We start from the raw sequence: 16,238 nt of genomic DNA on the forward strand, positions 1-16,238 counted from the left end.
GCATTCACTGGATGACACACAGTAATTGTCTTGATGTTGCTGAATATCATGTGTAGACGAAATCAGGTGCACTTAATGGACACACCGCTCAGTGAAAACTTCAAAGCTTTGCAATTTAGCATTACCAAGGTCTTAAGAATGTACAGCTTAAATTCTAAGTTGATCCAGTGAAAACTCTCGGAGGAGTTCATTAAAGTATGCCTGGAAATGGCAAAAAAATGTCTTAACAATGAAACGTTAATTTAAAATGGCTGACTCCCTGTTTGGTTTAGGTTATGGCTCCAAGAGATTTTTTTGTAAGTCTTGGGATATAACATGTGCCTCCCAATTTTCTTACCTCTGGGGCTGCTTCAGTGAAATTTTCTTAGGGGCACTATTAAGCCATTTTTCACAAGTTTTGATGCACGTGCAAAGTTTCATGAGTTTTCAAACATCTTTAGCTCCTCAAAAATGCTTCTTTTTGTGAAATAATAATAATAAACAAAACAACTTGAATGGGGTCCTCGCAGCGGTAAGTGCTCCTAATAAATGTCTTTTACATTATTTTGTGGAAATGTAACACTAAAAAATTACACCCATGTAAAGAGCATGGAGGGATGATGGGTCTGCTGGACAAAGGTCCAGGGGTCTCCCCTGGCTTTCATCTGCAAAATATCAATCAAATAAACACATGCTGACTAGGAAGGAACTCAAAATGACCACGGCGAAACATAAAATGATTACAAAGAGACACAAAAAGACCACAAAGAGACAAAGAGAGGTTGCAAAAATACTGCAAAGAGACACAAAGAGACTCACAATAACTACAGAAAGGGGCAAGCAAGCAAAAAGAGACACAAAATGATGACAAAGCAACACAAAGTAACTATAAAGAGATACAAAATGAGTATTAAGAGATGTAAAGCAACTACAAAAAGGGGCAAAAATCAACCACAGACACAAAAAGCCCTGCAAAGAGAAAAAAAATGACCACAATGAGACATAAAACCACAGAGAGATGCATAACAACTACAAAGAGACTAAATAACAACAACAACAACAAGTGGCTTAACAACCATAAAGTCTGTGTTTCTTGTTTCTATGTACAGTAGAAGAGGTGGTGGGGCTTTTTGCATGACTGTGCCCAGGGGCCCATTGTCTCATAATCCGCCCATGGTGATTGCTTACAAGTACGTACATGCAGGTCAAAGTTGTTTGAGTTACAAGAAAATTACTTCTTAGATTCCTGTCTCAAAAACTGTTCAGTACAAAAGTAGAACAATCATGTGTAAAAAATAATTAACCTCAACTAGTCATATTTCTTAGAACCTTTATTTATTCAGGGCAGTTGCACAGCTCTCTTACAGGAACACCCTGTTCACACCCACACAGTTTAACACATTCACACCTGAAAACTTGCCAGTACAACAAAACTACAATATATTCTGTAAAGGATAGGGTGTAGATCCAGTGCCATCTAGCACATTCGGCACCCTACACTAAAGGGAGATGCCAACCAAATTTGAGGAAGGCCTTACCGGAAACAACTAAGCATTCAATTGCAATACAAAAGAAAACACCCCAATGATATTTATATTGTATTTATATCTGTAAAAAAATGTTTTGCAATTTGAAAACTGAATATTGCTGGACATGATACGCTTGTAGAAGACATTTTTAGTGATAGTTGCAAGTGACAAATAATTTTTTGAAGATTTTAAAGAGGTCTTGGTTTGGCTCATTATACATGCAGAAAGCAAACACAAGGCTCCTGGGTGAAAATCTGGGGTTTGTTAAACCTATCCACCATCTCTCTCAACCGTCTGATAGGGATTTTCCAACTCCTGAAGTTTTGTTGTTTTCCAGTGTTCCAAACTAACGCCATTTAGTAGCGTGTCATACCACAGCAAAAAGATGGCTTTTCTCATCAGTGTCTGACACAGAAATCACTGACCAAGCTTTGGTATTTGACAACTTCAGAATGACAATGAGTTGGATATAAAACTACTGGCACATTGTGGAAAAGTTGCATTTTGTCTTGGAATATTTTCTCTCTCTTTTGAGTCTACAGGTTCAAGACTCAGATTGGTAAACCACTTACTTACACATTCCTTACACAGCAATCACTACTTCCCTGTTTATGTGATTGTTAAGGAATTTTCCATTGTAAATCTGATAATGTTGAGGTAGTGTCAGAGTTCCAAAGAGCTCTGTAGTCACGCCTTTGAGCTTCTGCTGGAATAAGTAATTGAGAGACAGCTTATCTGATCAGGATGAAACACCTCATGGTTCACAAGTAGGCTATCATATTCTTCCATCGGTCTGTGAGTGTTTTTATCATTCCAGCCTGCTGCCGGAACAAATACCTTGTTAACACATGATTTCATTTTTAGACGGAGGTAAACCACTGTACTTTCAGTGCTGAAATAAAAACCAAGCAACTTAACTAAACTAAAAACAGGTAGTTTGAAGGTTTGATTGAGCTATCAATTACCATCTCATTCCAGACAGATGATTACGTCCTTATCATAAAAGTTGGAAAACATTCTTTGGAATTTCATCATATCCAACCAAGTTAATGCTCTGATACAACTTTTCCTACATTGGATTAGATCTGATGATCTCCTAAAAGCTAAATTAACATCAGACTGGCGACAAGACAAGTTGAAACAGGCAACTACTTGCATTGCGTCATTCTGCAATGTTCTAAAAACCTGCCAGTTCACACCAATGCAACTAGATGAGACGGTGTATCATCTCTACACAACAACTCTCTGTACTTCTGTTTTGAGTACCAGCTTTTCAGGCTTATTTTGGGCTGAACATAATTTGTAACCTTTCGATATATGAATGAGGATAGTGATGGTGAGACACTGGCTACACTTGCATTTGTAGTCTGGGGTCATTTGACTTGACCAGTTGACTTCACTACAAGTCGATTGGCTTTAGAAACAGGTGATTAGCCTTTTGTTCTAAAACCGGCCGCTGACTATTTGACCAGCTGAGTTGGAGCTGGTCAAAATCACCATCAGCCAACTTGAGTGGAGCTCAGATTGGCAATTTCGCACTGCTGCAGCTTTTCTCTGCAATGTTCTAAAATGGTTTCATCTTGATATGAAACTTTGTTCTGAGCTGGGCTTTAGCCTCACTTTGTCTTTCAAAGACTAATAAGGGATAGAGCTTTTTATAAACATTTATATGATGTTGTAAAGTAAAATCTAAATTTTTCTGTTTTATAAAAAAAAAGTATTCTCTGGATCAAGTCTTTATTCTACAGAGCTATGTTGTCTGAAAAGAGGTCCAGGTTTGGATTTATTGTTTCTAACAAGTTACACCAGAGATACCATTGGTTACCTGTCAGCAGGTCAGAACCTCTGCAACGGTCCACAAAATAAATCTGAGAGGTCATAGGCATGTCCACTGAGGCCTGGGGCAGACCCAGAACACACTGGAAGGATTACATATCTCATCTGGCCTGGGAACGCCTAAGGGGAGCTGGAAAGCGTTGCTGTGGGGTGCAGCTGCTCCACACATATCTGATGTTCAGTGGATGTTTAAGTTATTAACTAAGTTATTTTTCCATTATACTGTGCCACATTTTGCTAATTGATTCACCAACTTCTCCAACGACAGGATCATACTCCCCAGAGGGTGATTTCTAAATATTCAGGTGCACCCCCTGACTTTTTAATCTAATGCCACTGAAATCATTAAACATCCTCTTGGTCTACACTTTTGACAAGATAGTAAAAAATAAATAAATAAAAATAACCAGACTCTAATAATATTTCTTGATAATTATGGTCTTTAAAGGATGAATTCCTGTATTTTGGCTTTTCTTTTTTTTCTTATTTTGTTTTTAGCTTTTATCTAGTGCAGAAGAAGAAATAATACAATCTCATGTCTTGTGAATGTGCAAAGTCATGCTCCCCAGAGTATGAAGGTTTGAGCTTTGAACTCTATCTGTTTCAATTTTAGATCCTACAACTGAGACAACAGCAAAATCACAGTGTGTGACCTTTTCTAACCATCACTTTTATAATATGGGGAGTAATGAACAATGCAGTCTCTAGGAGGAGTTAGGCTCTAACTTTAAGTGTTAAGTGTTCCCAGTTGGGTGTTCCAAGTTGGGATTCCTAAACTAATTATAAATGTCCTAATCACTCGTGCTGGCGTAATTAGCACAGGCACACATCTGACCAATTATCAAACCAAACTACGTTTGTTAAATGTGTGTTACGTAAGAATGCACATTACATAAGAATAATAATAGAAAGAATACCTGAATACGGTCATTCACTGTTTTTTCGTACACATGCTAAAAATTCAACCCTTAAGTTCCCCTCTCACTCCAAACCTGAAAACACACCCCCAAACCCAAACAAATGGCCCACACAGAAAGTTGCATCCTGTGCAGTCCAAGCAGCGTGGCTGAAATATGAAGCTAAAAACTGCAGTTCCTCTAATGGCCACTTGATGCTGGCTCCAAGAGTGAGTATATCCCCATAGACCCTGTATGTCAAAATGCCAAAATTTACAGTAGAAATAAACATGTTTACAGCTTGGCATTCGTAACTGTATGGGGGTGAATTTTTATATACTCCAACAATTAAATGTCATAATAGTTAAGGGCATGATTGCTTCAAGTGACAGGTTGTCTGCAGGGCGTCACCACAGTCTGTGCGTCAGATTCATCTCTTGCTCCTCCACAGTTCCACCCTCTCATCCAAATATGGTCACTTCTGGCTCTGTAAAAAACAAGATGGCAACGGCCAAAATACGAGTTGACAAACCAATGTTTGATGTCACCGTGGCCATTGTTTTACTTGTACATGCACTCCTACGCTATTATCTTATTAGTCTATTATTAGTCTATGATGTAGTTCCCTCCACTAATAGTAGAACTAAGTACATTTACTCAAGTACTGTCCCTTGTCAGTATAGTATTTTCTGCTGCTTTATACTTCAACCCCACTTATCGCAATCTCTAGTGATGTACTTTTTACATCACTACATGTATTTGCCAACCTTAGTTATTTTGTAGATTCAGATTAACAACACAAATAAAATACAACAACATAAATAAATCTTAATGTAATAATATAGACTTATATAATTAGATTGTATGGTGGTCACAAGCCAACCATCAGATAAAGTATAATGTTGTTACAATCATCTCCACCTTTACTAGCTTCAACATAAAGTGATGTACATATTAATAATAATTAAAATCCAATAATATAATTAAATTACTCTGAAAAGGGTCACTCTGCCTAAGGAGTACTTCAATAGTGTATTCTTACAGCTTGGTATTGCTACTTCACTTCTTGTTTAGTGTTTCCTCCACCACTGCTCCCAACACACAACAGATACAAAAACAACACATTTACTGCCCACGTGTGACTGCTGTAAGTTCAGTTTAATTGCCTTTGCTATTGTTGTATTAATTACTACTCATTGAAACTATGTGCCAATGTGCGTGAAACCTTAATTGAACCACACTGTACTGTACAGCATGTTTCGTGTGCTTGGCTCACCTGCAGCTGCATACTGTATCTAGGGGGTGTGGCTTTTAGATGAGGGTTCAGCTAGATCAGGTACTTTACAGATGTTAGGAGTGCCTCAGGTGCTTAAATACTGGCAGTAAACCAGAAGCATCCATTTGCAGTAACAGACAGGCAAGAAGGAAGGATGGAGGAAGAACGGGATGTGCCTAAGTAAGTACAAATATATATTTCAGTAGTAGAAGTTAATTTCCAGTTACCAAACTGTTTTGATTAAATTAGAAATGATGTGAACATAATACAATCTATCTATCTTCTTTAATTTAAAAAATATAACTATAATAATTTATAACTACTTTACCCTTAGACGCATGACCTACCAATACCTACACTCTTCCATAAGTGGGGTCAAAAATGACCCCAATTAGAATCAATGCGTTTTATGTGATAAACTTAAGCAATTTCTTTCATTTTGCTTAAAGATGATGATTTGTATTATATTTTGGTCAACAAAAGAATGATTTCATGTTTGACATGTTCATTTATCACTTTTTATTAACATTTTGACATCACTGAATAATCAATAATAGTATAATAGGCTACCTAACGGGTTTGATTTTATTACAAGGAAATTATATCATAGTAAGTCTGCTTATCTCTACACAACAAATGCAGTAATGAACTACACACACACACACACACACACACACACACACACACGACATCATTGAATAATCAATAATAGTATAATAGGCTACCTAACGGGTTCGATTTTATTACAAGGAAATTATATCATAGTAAGTCTGCTTATCTCTACACGACAAATGCAGTAATGAACTACACACACACACACACACACACACGTGTCAAAAACATGTTTTATGAGGAATACCTGGAATATGAAATGATAAAAACTTTTAATTCCATAGATATTGAAGAAAAACAACCCCTGGGGTCATTTTTGACCCCACTTATGCATCTAAGGGTTAACATTTATTACTTTTATCATATATATATATATATATATATATATATATATATATATATGTGACATTTTGGTGTCTTTATTTAGGAGGCCATGGGATACCTGTCGAGAGGTTCCCATCATTGAAGATGAGCAGACGCCATGGAAGATGATCAAACTACTAAAGATCATCACTCTGTGTATCGTCACTGTGTTTGTGTTTGGATTAGCGCTATGTAGCAAGGTTTGTTATTGCTTTATTATCATTATTAATATTTTTTAAATAGAATTTAAATTTGTGATGTTTTGCATAGAGAAGAGCGTAGACAGAAAAAAACAACAACTCCTGAGTAAATTCTTGACCCCAAAGAAATTTTGGTACATTAAGGACACAAAACTCAGAACCCAACAAGAACAAAAACCTTGAAAATGAAGGAGCATTGATTAATAATGACTACATGACTGATCCCTCTTCAAAAACGGTTTCAGTTTGAGTATAAAAAGAAAAAAAATAAAGTCAGACTGTATGGAGTAGCTGCCCTTATATCACTGTATTAACTAACTAATTAAATAATTATCGCTTTTTTCACTCTGCTGCAGGCTTCATTCCTCCTCCTCATCACCTTGTCCAATGAAGGCACAAAAACCCTCCCAGATGAAATGAGACCTGTCGCTTTGCTTTGCATTGGCTGCATTCTCATCATTTCCAGTGTCTTCTTATTACTCAAAAGCTTATGGAAGGCATGCTACAAAACATCAAAGCTACCAAGAAAATCAACTATTGCCCTGGTAAGACAATGGTTGACATTTCCAAACTACTTTTCATCTTTGACTGATGCCAAAAACAGAGTCTGGAAGGCATTCTTACTCTTTTGTTAACATTGTTGTTAATCATCTTGTGCTTCTTCTTCAGGTTCTGTTCTTCGAGTTTGTGGTGGCTATGGGAGCAGCGATCCTCACCATTGTGGCAATGCCACACTTGGACATTGTGACAAACGTGACAATACTGAACGGTATAGCTGTTGTCTCTGCGCTCCTACAGGTGATCTGTCAATGCACCGCCCAAGAAAGGAACCGCTTCCTGGTGCCATCCATCACCGCCTTCCTCCTCCTTTTGCTCGGTTATGTCCTGTTCCTCTTCTTATACATCACAAAGGACCCCACTGATGTCAAGATGGCCATTTGGGTGGGTCTGGCTGTTGGCGGGTGCTTCTTGGTTTCTTTTAACTGGTGGGAGAGCTACTTCCGACTGATCAGCGAGAACAGCAGAAACGTCATTCTCAAGAACCTGTGTAAAGACATAAAAAAGTGCCAGAACTTGCTGAACATTCTCTCCAGCCTGCTCAGGATCGCAGTGACGGCCGGTGTGCTCGGAGCTTACGTCCATCTGGACAAAATGGACTGGGCCATTGTGACCTCCATTCCAAGCCGTGAGACCAGAATTATAGCCATTATCATTGGGGTCCAGCTGATCTCTTCTGCACTCTGCCACTGGTTCTCTTTGGCAGCCTGCAAGATGCATGCCCTGCGACGATCCTTCATTCTACCTTTGTACCTGGCTTCTCTGGCCGTCATGGTTCTGTTCATCGTCCCCATTATTGTTTACTATCAAGACTACAAATTAAGTCTGAATGGGACTTCAGTCAACTTCACAGGCTACTGCAATGAAGTTGTAGATGGAAGAAACCTAAGCTTGAACGGCAGTGTGTTCCCTGAGCTGGTTTTGGATGCTACACACACCCTGTGCTTCCTGGACATGTCTAGGATAACTGACATTGGCTTACTGACAGGTAATAAAGTAGAGCCTGATATAAGTTACAATGCATGTTGGCATATATTACACTCAAAAATAAGGTTTTTGTAGGTCCTTGGGGCTGTGACGTATTTGTCATAAGGTATTACCAATTGACCTTGTGTTGCTATTCTAGTATTTAATTTGTACTTTAATACACTAAAAACTTCAACATATGGTAGAGACTGAGGTCCTTTGCAGTATCCAAAGCTCATCTAATGTGTTTGCAATCTTTCTTCAGGTTCAGCAGTGTCCTGGTGGCTTGGTCTTGTGTTGGCAACCCTCCATCTGTGGTACCTCAACGTGTATCGTATCCAGAGGACCCAAGACCTTTTCATGAGGAGGCTGTATGAGGGAGCCTTCATTGAGCAGTCCCTGCTCCTCAACACCCGATTTGACATCCAGACCAAATCCAGGACAAAGACGTAAGTGTGTGTTGGAGTAGTTCTGAATTTTGTTCCTCACAAGAATCATTGAAAGCAAAGTTGTTTGTTCTTCAAGGTGTATATAGACTCTAGTTGAAATTTTGGGCTGATTAGTTTAGGCTACAAAGTTGGAATTACACGGTCTCTTCTCCAAACAAGATGTGTTTCTTAAATCTGCAAATCTTGTCATGTTAAGTTTTAGAGCATTTGAAACAGCAATGGTGTATCTGTGTGCAACCATGTGGCATGAAACCTACGATGAAATGATGAACATCATTATCTCAATATTCAGGTGAGTTTTTGTTGCAGTGATCATCCTCCAACTCCTCTAATTCCATTTCTGTTGTTCACCATTTTTTCTTTGATCAAATATAGTTGTGAACATTTGTTCTGCTTGAGATGGCATGCATTCAGTTTTTTGCTTTACACTTCAATATATTCTTTAGCATGATTTGTAAAAAGAAAATGTGAGCCTTGCAATTTAGTTAAAGAAATACTACCTGAAGTGAAGAGAATAAGAAAAACAAAGTTACGTAATTTTATTTTCCAAGAATTTGTGTCCTTGGCCCAGACAGTTTTAGTAAAGCACTCTTGATAACAACATTTACTTTATCACAGTGGATTTAATCAAATTTCCTTTTCATGTTTCTCTGAACACTGCAGACTGGACAAGTACAGACCAAAGATAGGGTCGAAATACAATGATTTCACTTTCGAAGCCCATGTCTACTTTGATGACGCATTCCTGGATGTTGAAGGGAGTCGGGGGCGTCACCTAAACCAATACGCAGAGACCCTTGTGGGAGTCCTCGCAGAAGTTTATGGGTAAGAACCGTGTTTACAGATAGTCTAAAGTTGCGGTGCATTTTAGTGTTAAGTATCACAAATTAGTCTCTCTCATTGTCTGTCTTCAGCATCTTCACAAACATTGATGAGAAGTTCTTCAGAAAGACGCAGCAGATCCCTGATCAGAAGATTGTAAGGACACCGTATGGAGGTCGCCTGGTGCTCACCATGCCTCATGGTAACACCATCACGGTTCACTTTAAGGACAAAGAACTCATCCGTCACAAGAAAAGATGGTCTCAGGTAGGAAAATAATGACTTGTAGTTCCCAGAAGGTACATTTACATGTACAGTTTTCAGTTCATGTGGGTCACACTGAAATTTTTTTTATTTTATGCCCAACAATGCTTAAAAACCCACAATGTGGTAAATATTAGTTTTGTTCATTCCTATTTCTATTTTCCAGATCATGTACCTCTACTATCTTCTTGGCTATAAACTTATGACCAAATATTACGAGCGCTGGCAGAAGGGAGAGAATGAGGCTGAGCTGAAAGCAGAGATCCAGGTGAGATAAGAGAAACATCTAAAACTTTTGTAGATTTGTTTTGATGAGCTCAAACACGCATCCACAGTATTTCTAAATGAAACTTAAATGTAACTCACAAAAAACTGTGGCCACTCTTACAGAAAGAGAAGCACAACACCTACCTCCTGGCTTTAGACGGGGACACAGACTTCCAACCAGCTGCCGTGGTGCTGCTCATCGATCGCCTGAAAATGTACCCACGTGTCGGGGCAGCGTGTGGCAGGATTCACCCCACGGGATCAGGTTGGAACACTGTAAAATTTAAATAGAAAAGACAAAAAAAAAAAAAAAAAAAAATATATATATATATATATATATATATATATATATATATATATATTACCAACCAATCACATGAACACTTCCTTCTAAAATTCACCACTGATTCTGAGAAAGAAACTGAACAGCACTGACCAGACATTTGTGTCAAGGTTTACAATACCTCTGTATTTCTTCTGCAGGTCCCGCAGTTTGGTTCCAGAAGTTTGAGTATGCTGTCAGTCATTGGCTGCAAAAGACAGCAGAGCACGTCATTGGCTGTGTGCTGTGCAGCCCCGGGTGCTTCAGTCTGTTCAGAGCGGAGGCACTGATGGACGACAACGTGATGAAGAGATACTCCACTACGTCCATTGAGGCGAGCCACTACATCCAGTATGATCAAGGTAACATGCTTATAGGACTCCTTGTCTCGTTCTTGGTCTTAGTGATATCTTTGAAAGTTGGCATCCCTCTCCTCCTCTCACAAATAAATATATTTTCTGCTTCCTGCAGGTGAGGACCGCTGGCTGTGTACTTTGCTGCTGAAGCAAGGATGGAGGGTGGAGTACAACGCAGCATCTGATGCTTACACCAACGCACCTGAGAACTTCAAAGAACTCTACAACCAGGTGAGAGCTGGAGCTTATCAACCCCTTTCCAACAATATTATGATGGCTGTGAAATACTCACAACGAGGGCAAAATCTGAGCCAAAAAGCAAACCAATTCAACTAAAGATTATTTGCAATTTTCAGCGTCGGCGATGGGGACCGTCCACAATGGCCAACGTGGTTGATCTGCTGGGTGCCACCAAGATAATTTCCAAGAGAAACCCGTCAATGTCCAAACCCTTCATGTTGTACCAGCTCTTTGCCATCACGTCAGCCGTCCTGGCCCCAGCCACAATCTGCCTTTTGATCGCAGGTTAGTGTTCTGTGTTTGGGGACATAACCTCTGTCCATGCAACCTTTCTTTGAAGTCAACTGGAATTCACTGGGCATGTGATTATCTCAAGAATGTTTTGATTAAATAAATGTAAAAATAAAATATGTGCTTCCTGTTGTGGCCTCCAGGTAGTTTGACCTTCGTTCTTGACGTCCATGCTGCCAGTGCCCTGGTCATGGCTGTGATACCTCCTCTCATCTACTTGGGTCTTTGCTTCAAACTCAAGTCAGACACTCAGATCACTATTGCAGCAGTCATGAGTGTCATATATTCATTCCTCATGTTGGTGGTGACAATGTCCATTATTGGTAAGTTATATTCAAGTTGGTGTAACTGGCAAACACGTGAAGCTTTATGTGCAGTTCTTCAGTATTTATGGACTTCCTGTTAGTAGAACTTCTTAAAGCTGCTTTAATCCTAAAACTGCTTTGTACCTTCATCTCTCTTTAGGTGCAATGGTGAAGGACAAAACCATCCTGACACCCAGCAGCATTTTTGTCGTCGCCATGGCCATCATTTACATCATCACTGCTCTAATGCATCCTCAGGAAATTCAGCTGGTATTCTACGGCTTACTCTACATCCTCTGCGTCCCCAGTGCCTACCTCTTGCTTACCATTTACTCCATGGTCAACATGAACAACGTGTCTTGGGGTACACGGGAAGCAAAACCTGCCCCTGGAGCTGCTGCACCAGTGCCGGCTGCCACGCAAACAAAAACAGGGAAAGGTATATATCCAGTTGATGCTAAAAAAATAAGTGATTTTTTTAAATACCAACTACAGTGTTACGCTAGATCTGTCATATTGTTTGTGCTGACTGCACTGAAACAGTTCTTCATTCTTGCAGCCAAAAACTTCTTCCAGCAGCTCATCTCATGTATGAAATGCTGCAAAAAATCCAACCAGACATCTGGAGGCGGGCAGCCGGTTGTCAGCCAGGAGAACCTGATCCCAGAGCCCGGACAGCCTGAACCTCAGCCCCAAAACACTTTTGTAGGGATCCCAGAGGAAGAACAGAGGTAAGTCTAGAAGGCGGAACATCAATTAGAATGCAAGTGCCCTTATTACAAAGTGTGAGATGATTCTGATCACTTTTGTGATTGTGTTTTAGGCAAGCAGAGCCTGAACCTTTTAACTCTCCTATCCAATGTAAGTCCGAACTATTTTGCACAAGTCTGCATCTTTTTTTCTTTTTTTTGTGGGGGGACACAGATGTGATGTTATCTAATACCGTCCTGTCTTGCTCATCTCTCCAGGTTGGGTCACACAACTACAGAGTGTGTCTACTGACATGCAGCTGGTGGAGGACTCACTCATCCAGGTGTGTATGTCTTGTTTAATCAAGGTGGCATGATCATCCCTCTGAATCACACTGTCAAAATGGTGCTGACCATATTCAGTTTCCCAACGCAGGTGAAAACTGGCCTTAACATGAAATTGATGCATTTGCAGTAGATCATTCTTTTGTTATGTGGTGTGTCTAAACACGCACAAATAATACATTGTAAAGGGTTTCTGTGTTTCTCTGCAGGAGGAGGAGCAGTTCTTTAGGGAGCTACAGAAGAAGTACCTGGAACCTCTGCCCAACGACAAAGAGAAACAAAAGAAGATAGCTAGTGACCTGAAAGAGCTGAGAAACAAGGTAGGTGTGAGGAGCTGAACCATACCTGACAGAAAACTGCTGTGCAATCAATCTGGCATTAATCTTATTTTTCTCATTACACACAGATAAATTTTGCATTCTTCATCATCAATGCCCTGTGGCTGGTGGCGACATTTACCCTCCAAGTCTTCGAGGAGGACTTCGCCATCAAGATCCCTAAGGTCGACCTCAACCTCCAGCCCACAGGAGAAGACATACAAATCGATCCCATTGCCTTGATGTTCATTCTAGGATTTGCGACATCGGTTATAATCCAGTTCCTTGCAATGTTCTACCACAGGTGACCACTTGTATTAAATGTCTTTGTTTCTCCTCAACAGGGTTTTGATTTGAATGATGTTCATGTATCTGTTATGTTTTCTGTTTGAATGATATCTCACATTCTTGTTCTGCTTTCATCCAGAATGTACACTCTGATCCATTATGTGGCTTTTCTGGACACAGAACGTAAAGACCCAAAACCTGAAAAGCAGGAAGAGTACATTTCAGGCAAAAAGGTATGTATAGCTTACGTACAGCTAATGTTGTTGCATCTACTGCAACTCAGGCTTCTGCTTTTATCAAGGTTATCATAGTTAAGTAAAACTAAACTAAAAGTAGGTGAGAATTTTTTTTTTGTTAACCGAAATAAAAACAAAAATGGTTTTGTGTACTTGCAAAACCAACCGAAATAAAATAAAAACATAGATAATTTTTTTTTAGCTTTAGTCTTTGTCATAATGGTAAAATTTGTCAACACAGCAATCACAAACATGACAGAGTTACTGAAAGGGCCTACTGCACCCAGGCCCAGGGGCCCAAAGTGTAAGGGAGGCACTCTGGCTCTCACCTGCACAATGTCTTTCAAATTAACACACACTGACCAGGAAGAGACTCAAAATGACCACAGATACAAAATAACTATAAGTACAGGGAAAACAACCATGAAGAGACACAAAACAACAAAAAAGATGCATTATGCCTATGCAAAACAAAACAAAAAAGGGCTAAAAAAACCCACAATAAATACCCACTATGTAACAATAATAATAATAATAATAATGAACTAAAACTAATACTGAAACTACTAAAAACTCAACCAAAACTTAACATGTTTAAACAATAAAAATTAATCTGAAATGAGCAAACCCACTCTGGAAACTAATTAAAACAAAACTGAATTGAAAACAAAATAAAAAAAAAAACGAACAAGAAAATAAAAACAGATAAATAGAGTTAGAACTAACAATACTTTGTCTAAGCACAAAAGTTGGTGAGGAAACTTGGAGATGAAGCTTGGTGAGGTTGTACACAGTATTGTAAACAACATTTTAACACCATGATGTGTCTAATAGCACTCATTGTTTGTCTAATTGATACCTATTTCCATAAAGGGCATCATGAGTACGATCGCTATGCAAGATGCCAATAACAGAAAAGAACGTTTAATTGCCTTACAAATAGATTCCTTTAATTATTAATGCCAGCCGAGACTGAATGTACTGACATGAGTCCAACTGCACCCTCCTGCTGCTGCGGTTAGAGATACTTTATAGTGACCTGCCAGAAGTGCTCCAGGTGTGGTGGCATTTATGTGAATAGATGTTCCTTTCATCTCTTCCCAGGTCAACTCTGTCTCCAGCACCGACTCCAACCCTGATGAGAATTCTGAGTCTGAGGAAAGTGATGATGAAATTTACTCCAGAGATCCTAATGAAGGGACCATGGTGTAAACGCAGACTCTGTGCACGAGCACTCCTTAGCACTTTTAAATTTCCACTGTATGTGAGATTTTACAAAAAATGTCTTTATAATGTGCAGTATATTATTTATGATTACATCTAGTTAAGTGCAATTTATTTATAAAAGAAATGTAGTGATTGAATTTGTCACAAAGTGGTTTGTAGAAAAAAAATGCATAATTTAATGAAATAGCGTGAGAAAAAGAATTCAGGAACAAAACAAGAACACAACCTCTAAAAACTGTTTGTGTGTGGGAGTATGTGTGTTGTGTGCAAATGAAAGCATCAGACAACATCAGGTCAGTAAATGTAACACTGTTATTGAAGTTTTATTAGTTTTATGTTAGCTTGCTGCCTCTGTGTTAATTGCACTGTAATGTGAAGAGGAATGAATGAAGTTTAGACCCAGTATGGGCAACGTGAAGAGGAACAGAACTGTCTGTGTCCACTGTTACAAAATAATGAAGTTCTTTTTATGGTGAACAAACTCAGGGAAATGATCACTTTTACTCTGAAAATCAGGGAGTTTTAAATCAGGGAATATTTCTTAGAAATGCCAAAGAGATTACCTGATCATCTGTTTTAGAGCCAAAAATCCTGAGCTGTATGATCAGGACAGCACACAGTATAACATTTATTTATTTATTTTTGCTGTGGTCACTGGTCGTTACCTTTATCAAGTATATTTGCACATGGTCTGTATGTTTTACACTGTGTTTAAAACACTGTGAATCCCAAACCTTTGAATAAAAATTTAGAAATTTAGCTTTTACTTTTTTATTGGAATTTTATTGCACTAAAATAGTAATAAGCCTCCAGGCAGTCATAAAGTAAAAAGAAAAGAAATTGTGTGGGTTTTTTGTATGTGTGTGTGTGTCAGTTGCATGTAATTCTGGTTAAAATGTCTGGATGGTGACAAAAAAAACTCCTCTTGAAGTTGCTCTCTAATGGTTTAAAATATAAAAAAGCTGCTGGTGATGTGATGTGTATCAGAGGAGGCACATCGCCACCAAAACTGTAACAAACTTTATCCAGTATCAGGTCATGATCTTTGTTTGTATTTATTTTTGAATGAAGTAGAAAAAAGTTTACTTACTAAAATAAATTTATATTCAGTGCTGTATAATTTCACCTTTTTGTACAATGAAATGAGTTGAATGTTAGAGGCTGTTTTATTTCAGTTGTATTTTGTTCTTGTTCTTGAATAAAGCACTGATGAAAGTTTTTTTTATCTGATGGCTCTTTAAATGTGAATATTTTTAGGCAACTTGGCTGTTATTATTCTACAAGTGTTGTTTCTGCAACTAAATATTTCATATTTTACACATGAAAGAGAAAAGACAGAGCAATAAGTTATTTGTTATATGTTTAAAGCTCTAATGCACTCTGCTCCTCTCACTTGGAATAACCTTCAGAAAGAGTTGACACTATGTGAATTGGTCTCTCTGCCTGATTTTAAAGCTCTCATAACAGCAAGGATGAATAAATCGTCAGTTCTTGTCATTTTGCGTAGGTGTTCCAATATTTCTTACTGTGTAGCTTTCGTTTTTTATCATGTTTTGGCTGTAACTTGTTTGTATGCTGCTGTCTTGGTCAGGTCTCCCTTGGAAA

The 16,238-nt window shown here is 38.6% G+C and overlaps 1 protein-coding gene across 1 annotated transcript; it reads left to right on the plus strand.

The window, feature by feature from the left end:
• The first annotated feature begins 5,622 nt into the window (after positions 1–5,622).
• Positions 5,623–15,858, plus strand: LOC117263027 (chitin synthase chs-2-like). Its single transcript, XM_078175893.1, has 22 exons — positions 5,623–5,696; positions 6,556–6,691; positions 7,048–7,236; positions 7,361–8,237; positions 8,481–8,664; positions 8,861–8,956; positions 9,328–9,489; positions 9,579–9,753; positions 9,917–10,018; positions 10,141–10,282; positions 10,501–10,701; positions 10,811–10,926; positions 11,052–11,220; positions 11,370–11,549; positions 11,692–11,970; positions 12,091–12,262; positions 12,355–12,392; positions 12,500–12,564; positions 12,775–12,885; positions 12,972–13,186; positions 13,310–13,403; positions 14,511–15,858. The coding sequence occupies exons 1-22, from the start codon at positions 5,671–5,673 to the stop codon at positions 14,616–14,618; spliced, it is 3,837 nt and encodes a 1,278-aa protein (XP_078032019.1). The 5' UTR covers positions 5,623–5,670; the 3' UTR covers positions 14,619–15,858.
• The last annotated feature ends 380 nt before the right edge of the window (positions 15,859–16,238 follow it).

Source organism: Epinephelus lanceolatus, chromosome 16 (genome assembly GCF_041903045.1).
Source record: "Epinephelus lanceolatus isolate andai-2023 chromosome 16, ASM4190304v1, whole genome shotgun sequence".
NCBI lineage: Eukaryota > Metazoa > Chordata > Actinopteri > Perciformes > Serranidae > Epinephelus > Epinephelus lanceolatus.

Coding starts and splice junctions, on each gene's coding strand:
- LOC117263027 (XM_078175893.1), top strand. CDS start 5,671: ATGGAGGAAGAACGGGATGTGCCTAA. Junction 10,927..11,051: donor TCAAAGAACTCTACAACCAG/GTGAGAGCTGGA, acceptor TGCAATTTTCAG/CGTCGGCGATGGGGACCGTC. Junction 12,886..12,971: donor TGAAAGAGCTGAGAAACAAG/GTAGGTGTGAGG, acceptor CATTACACACAG/ATAAATTTTGCATTCTTCAT.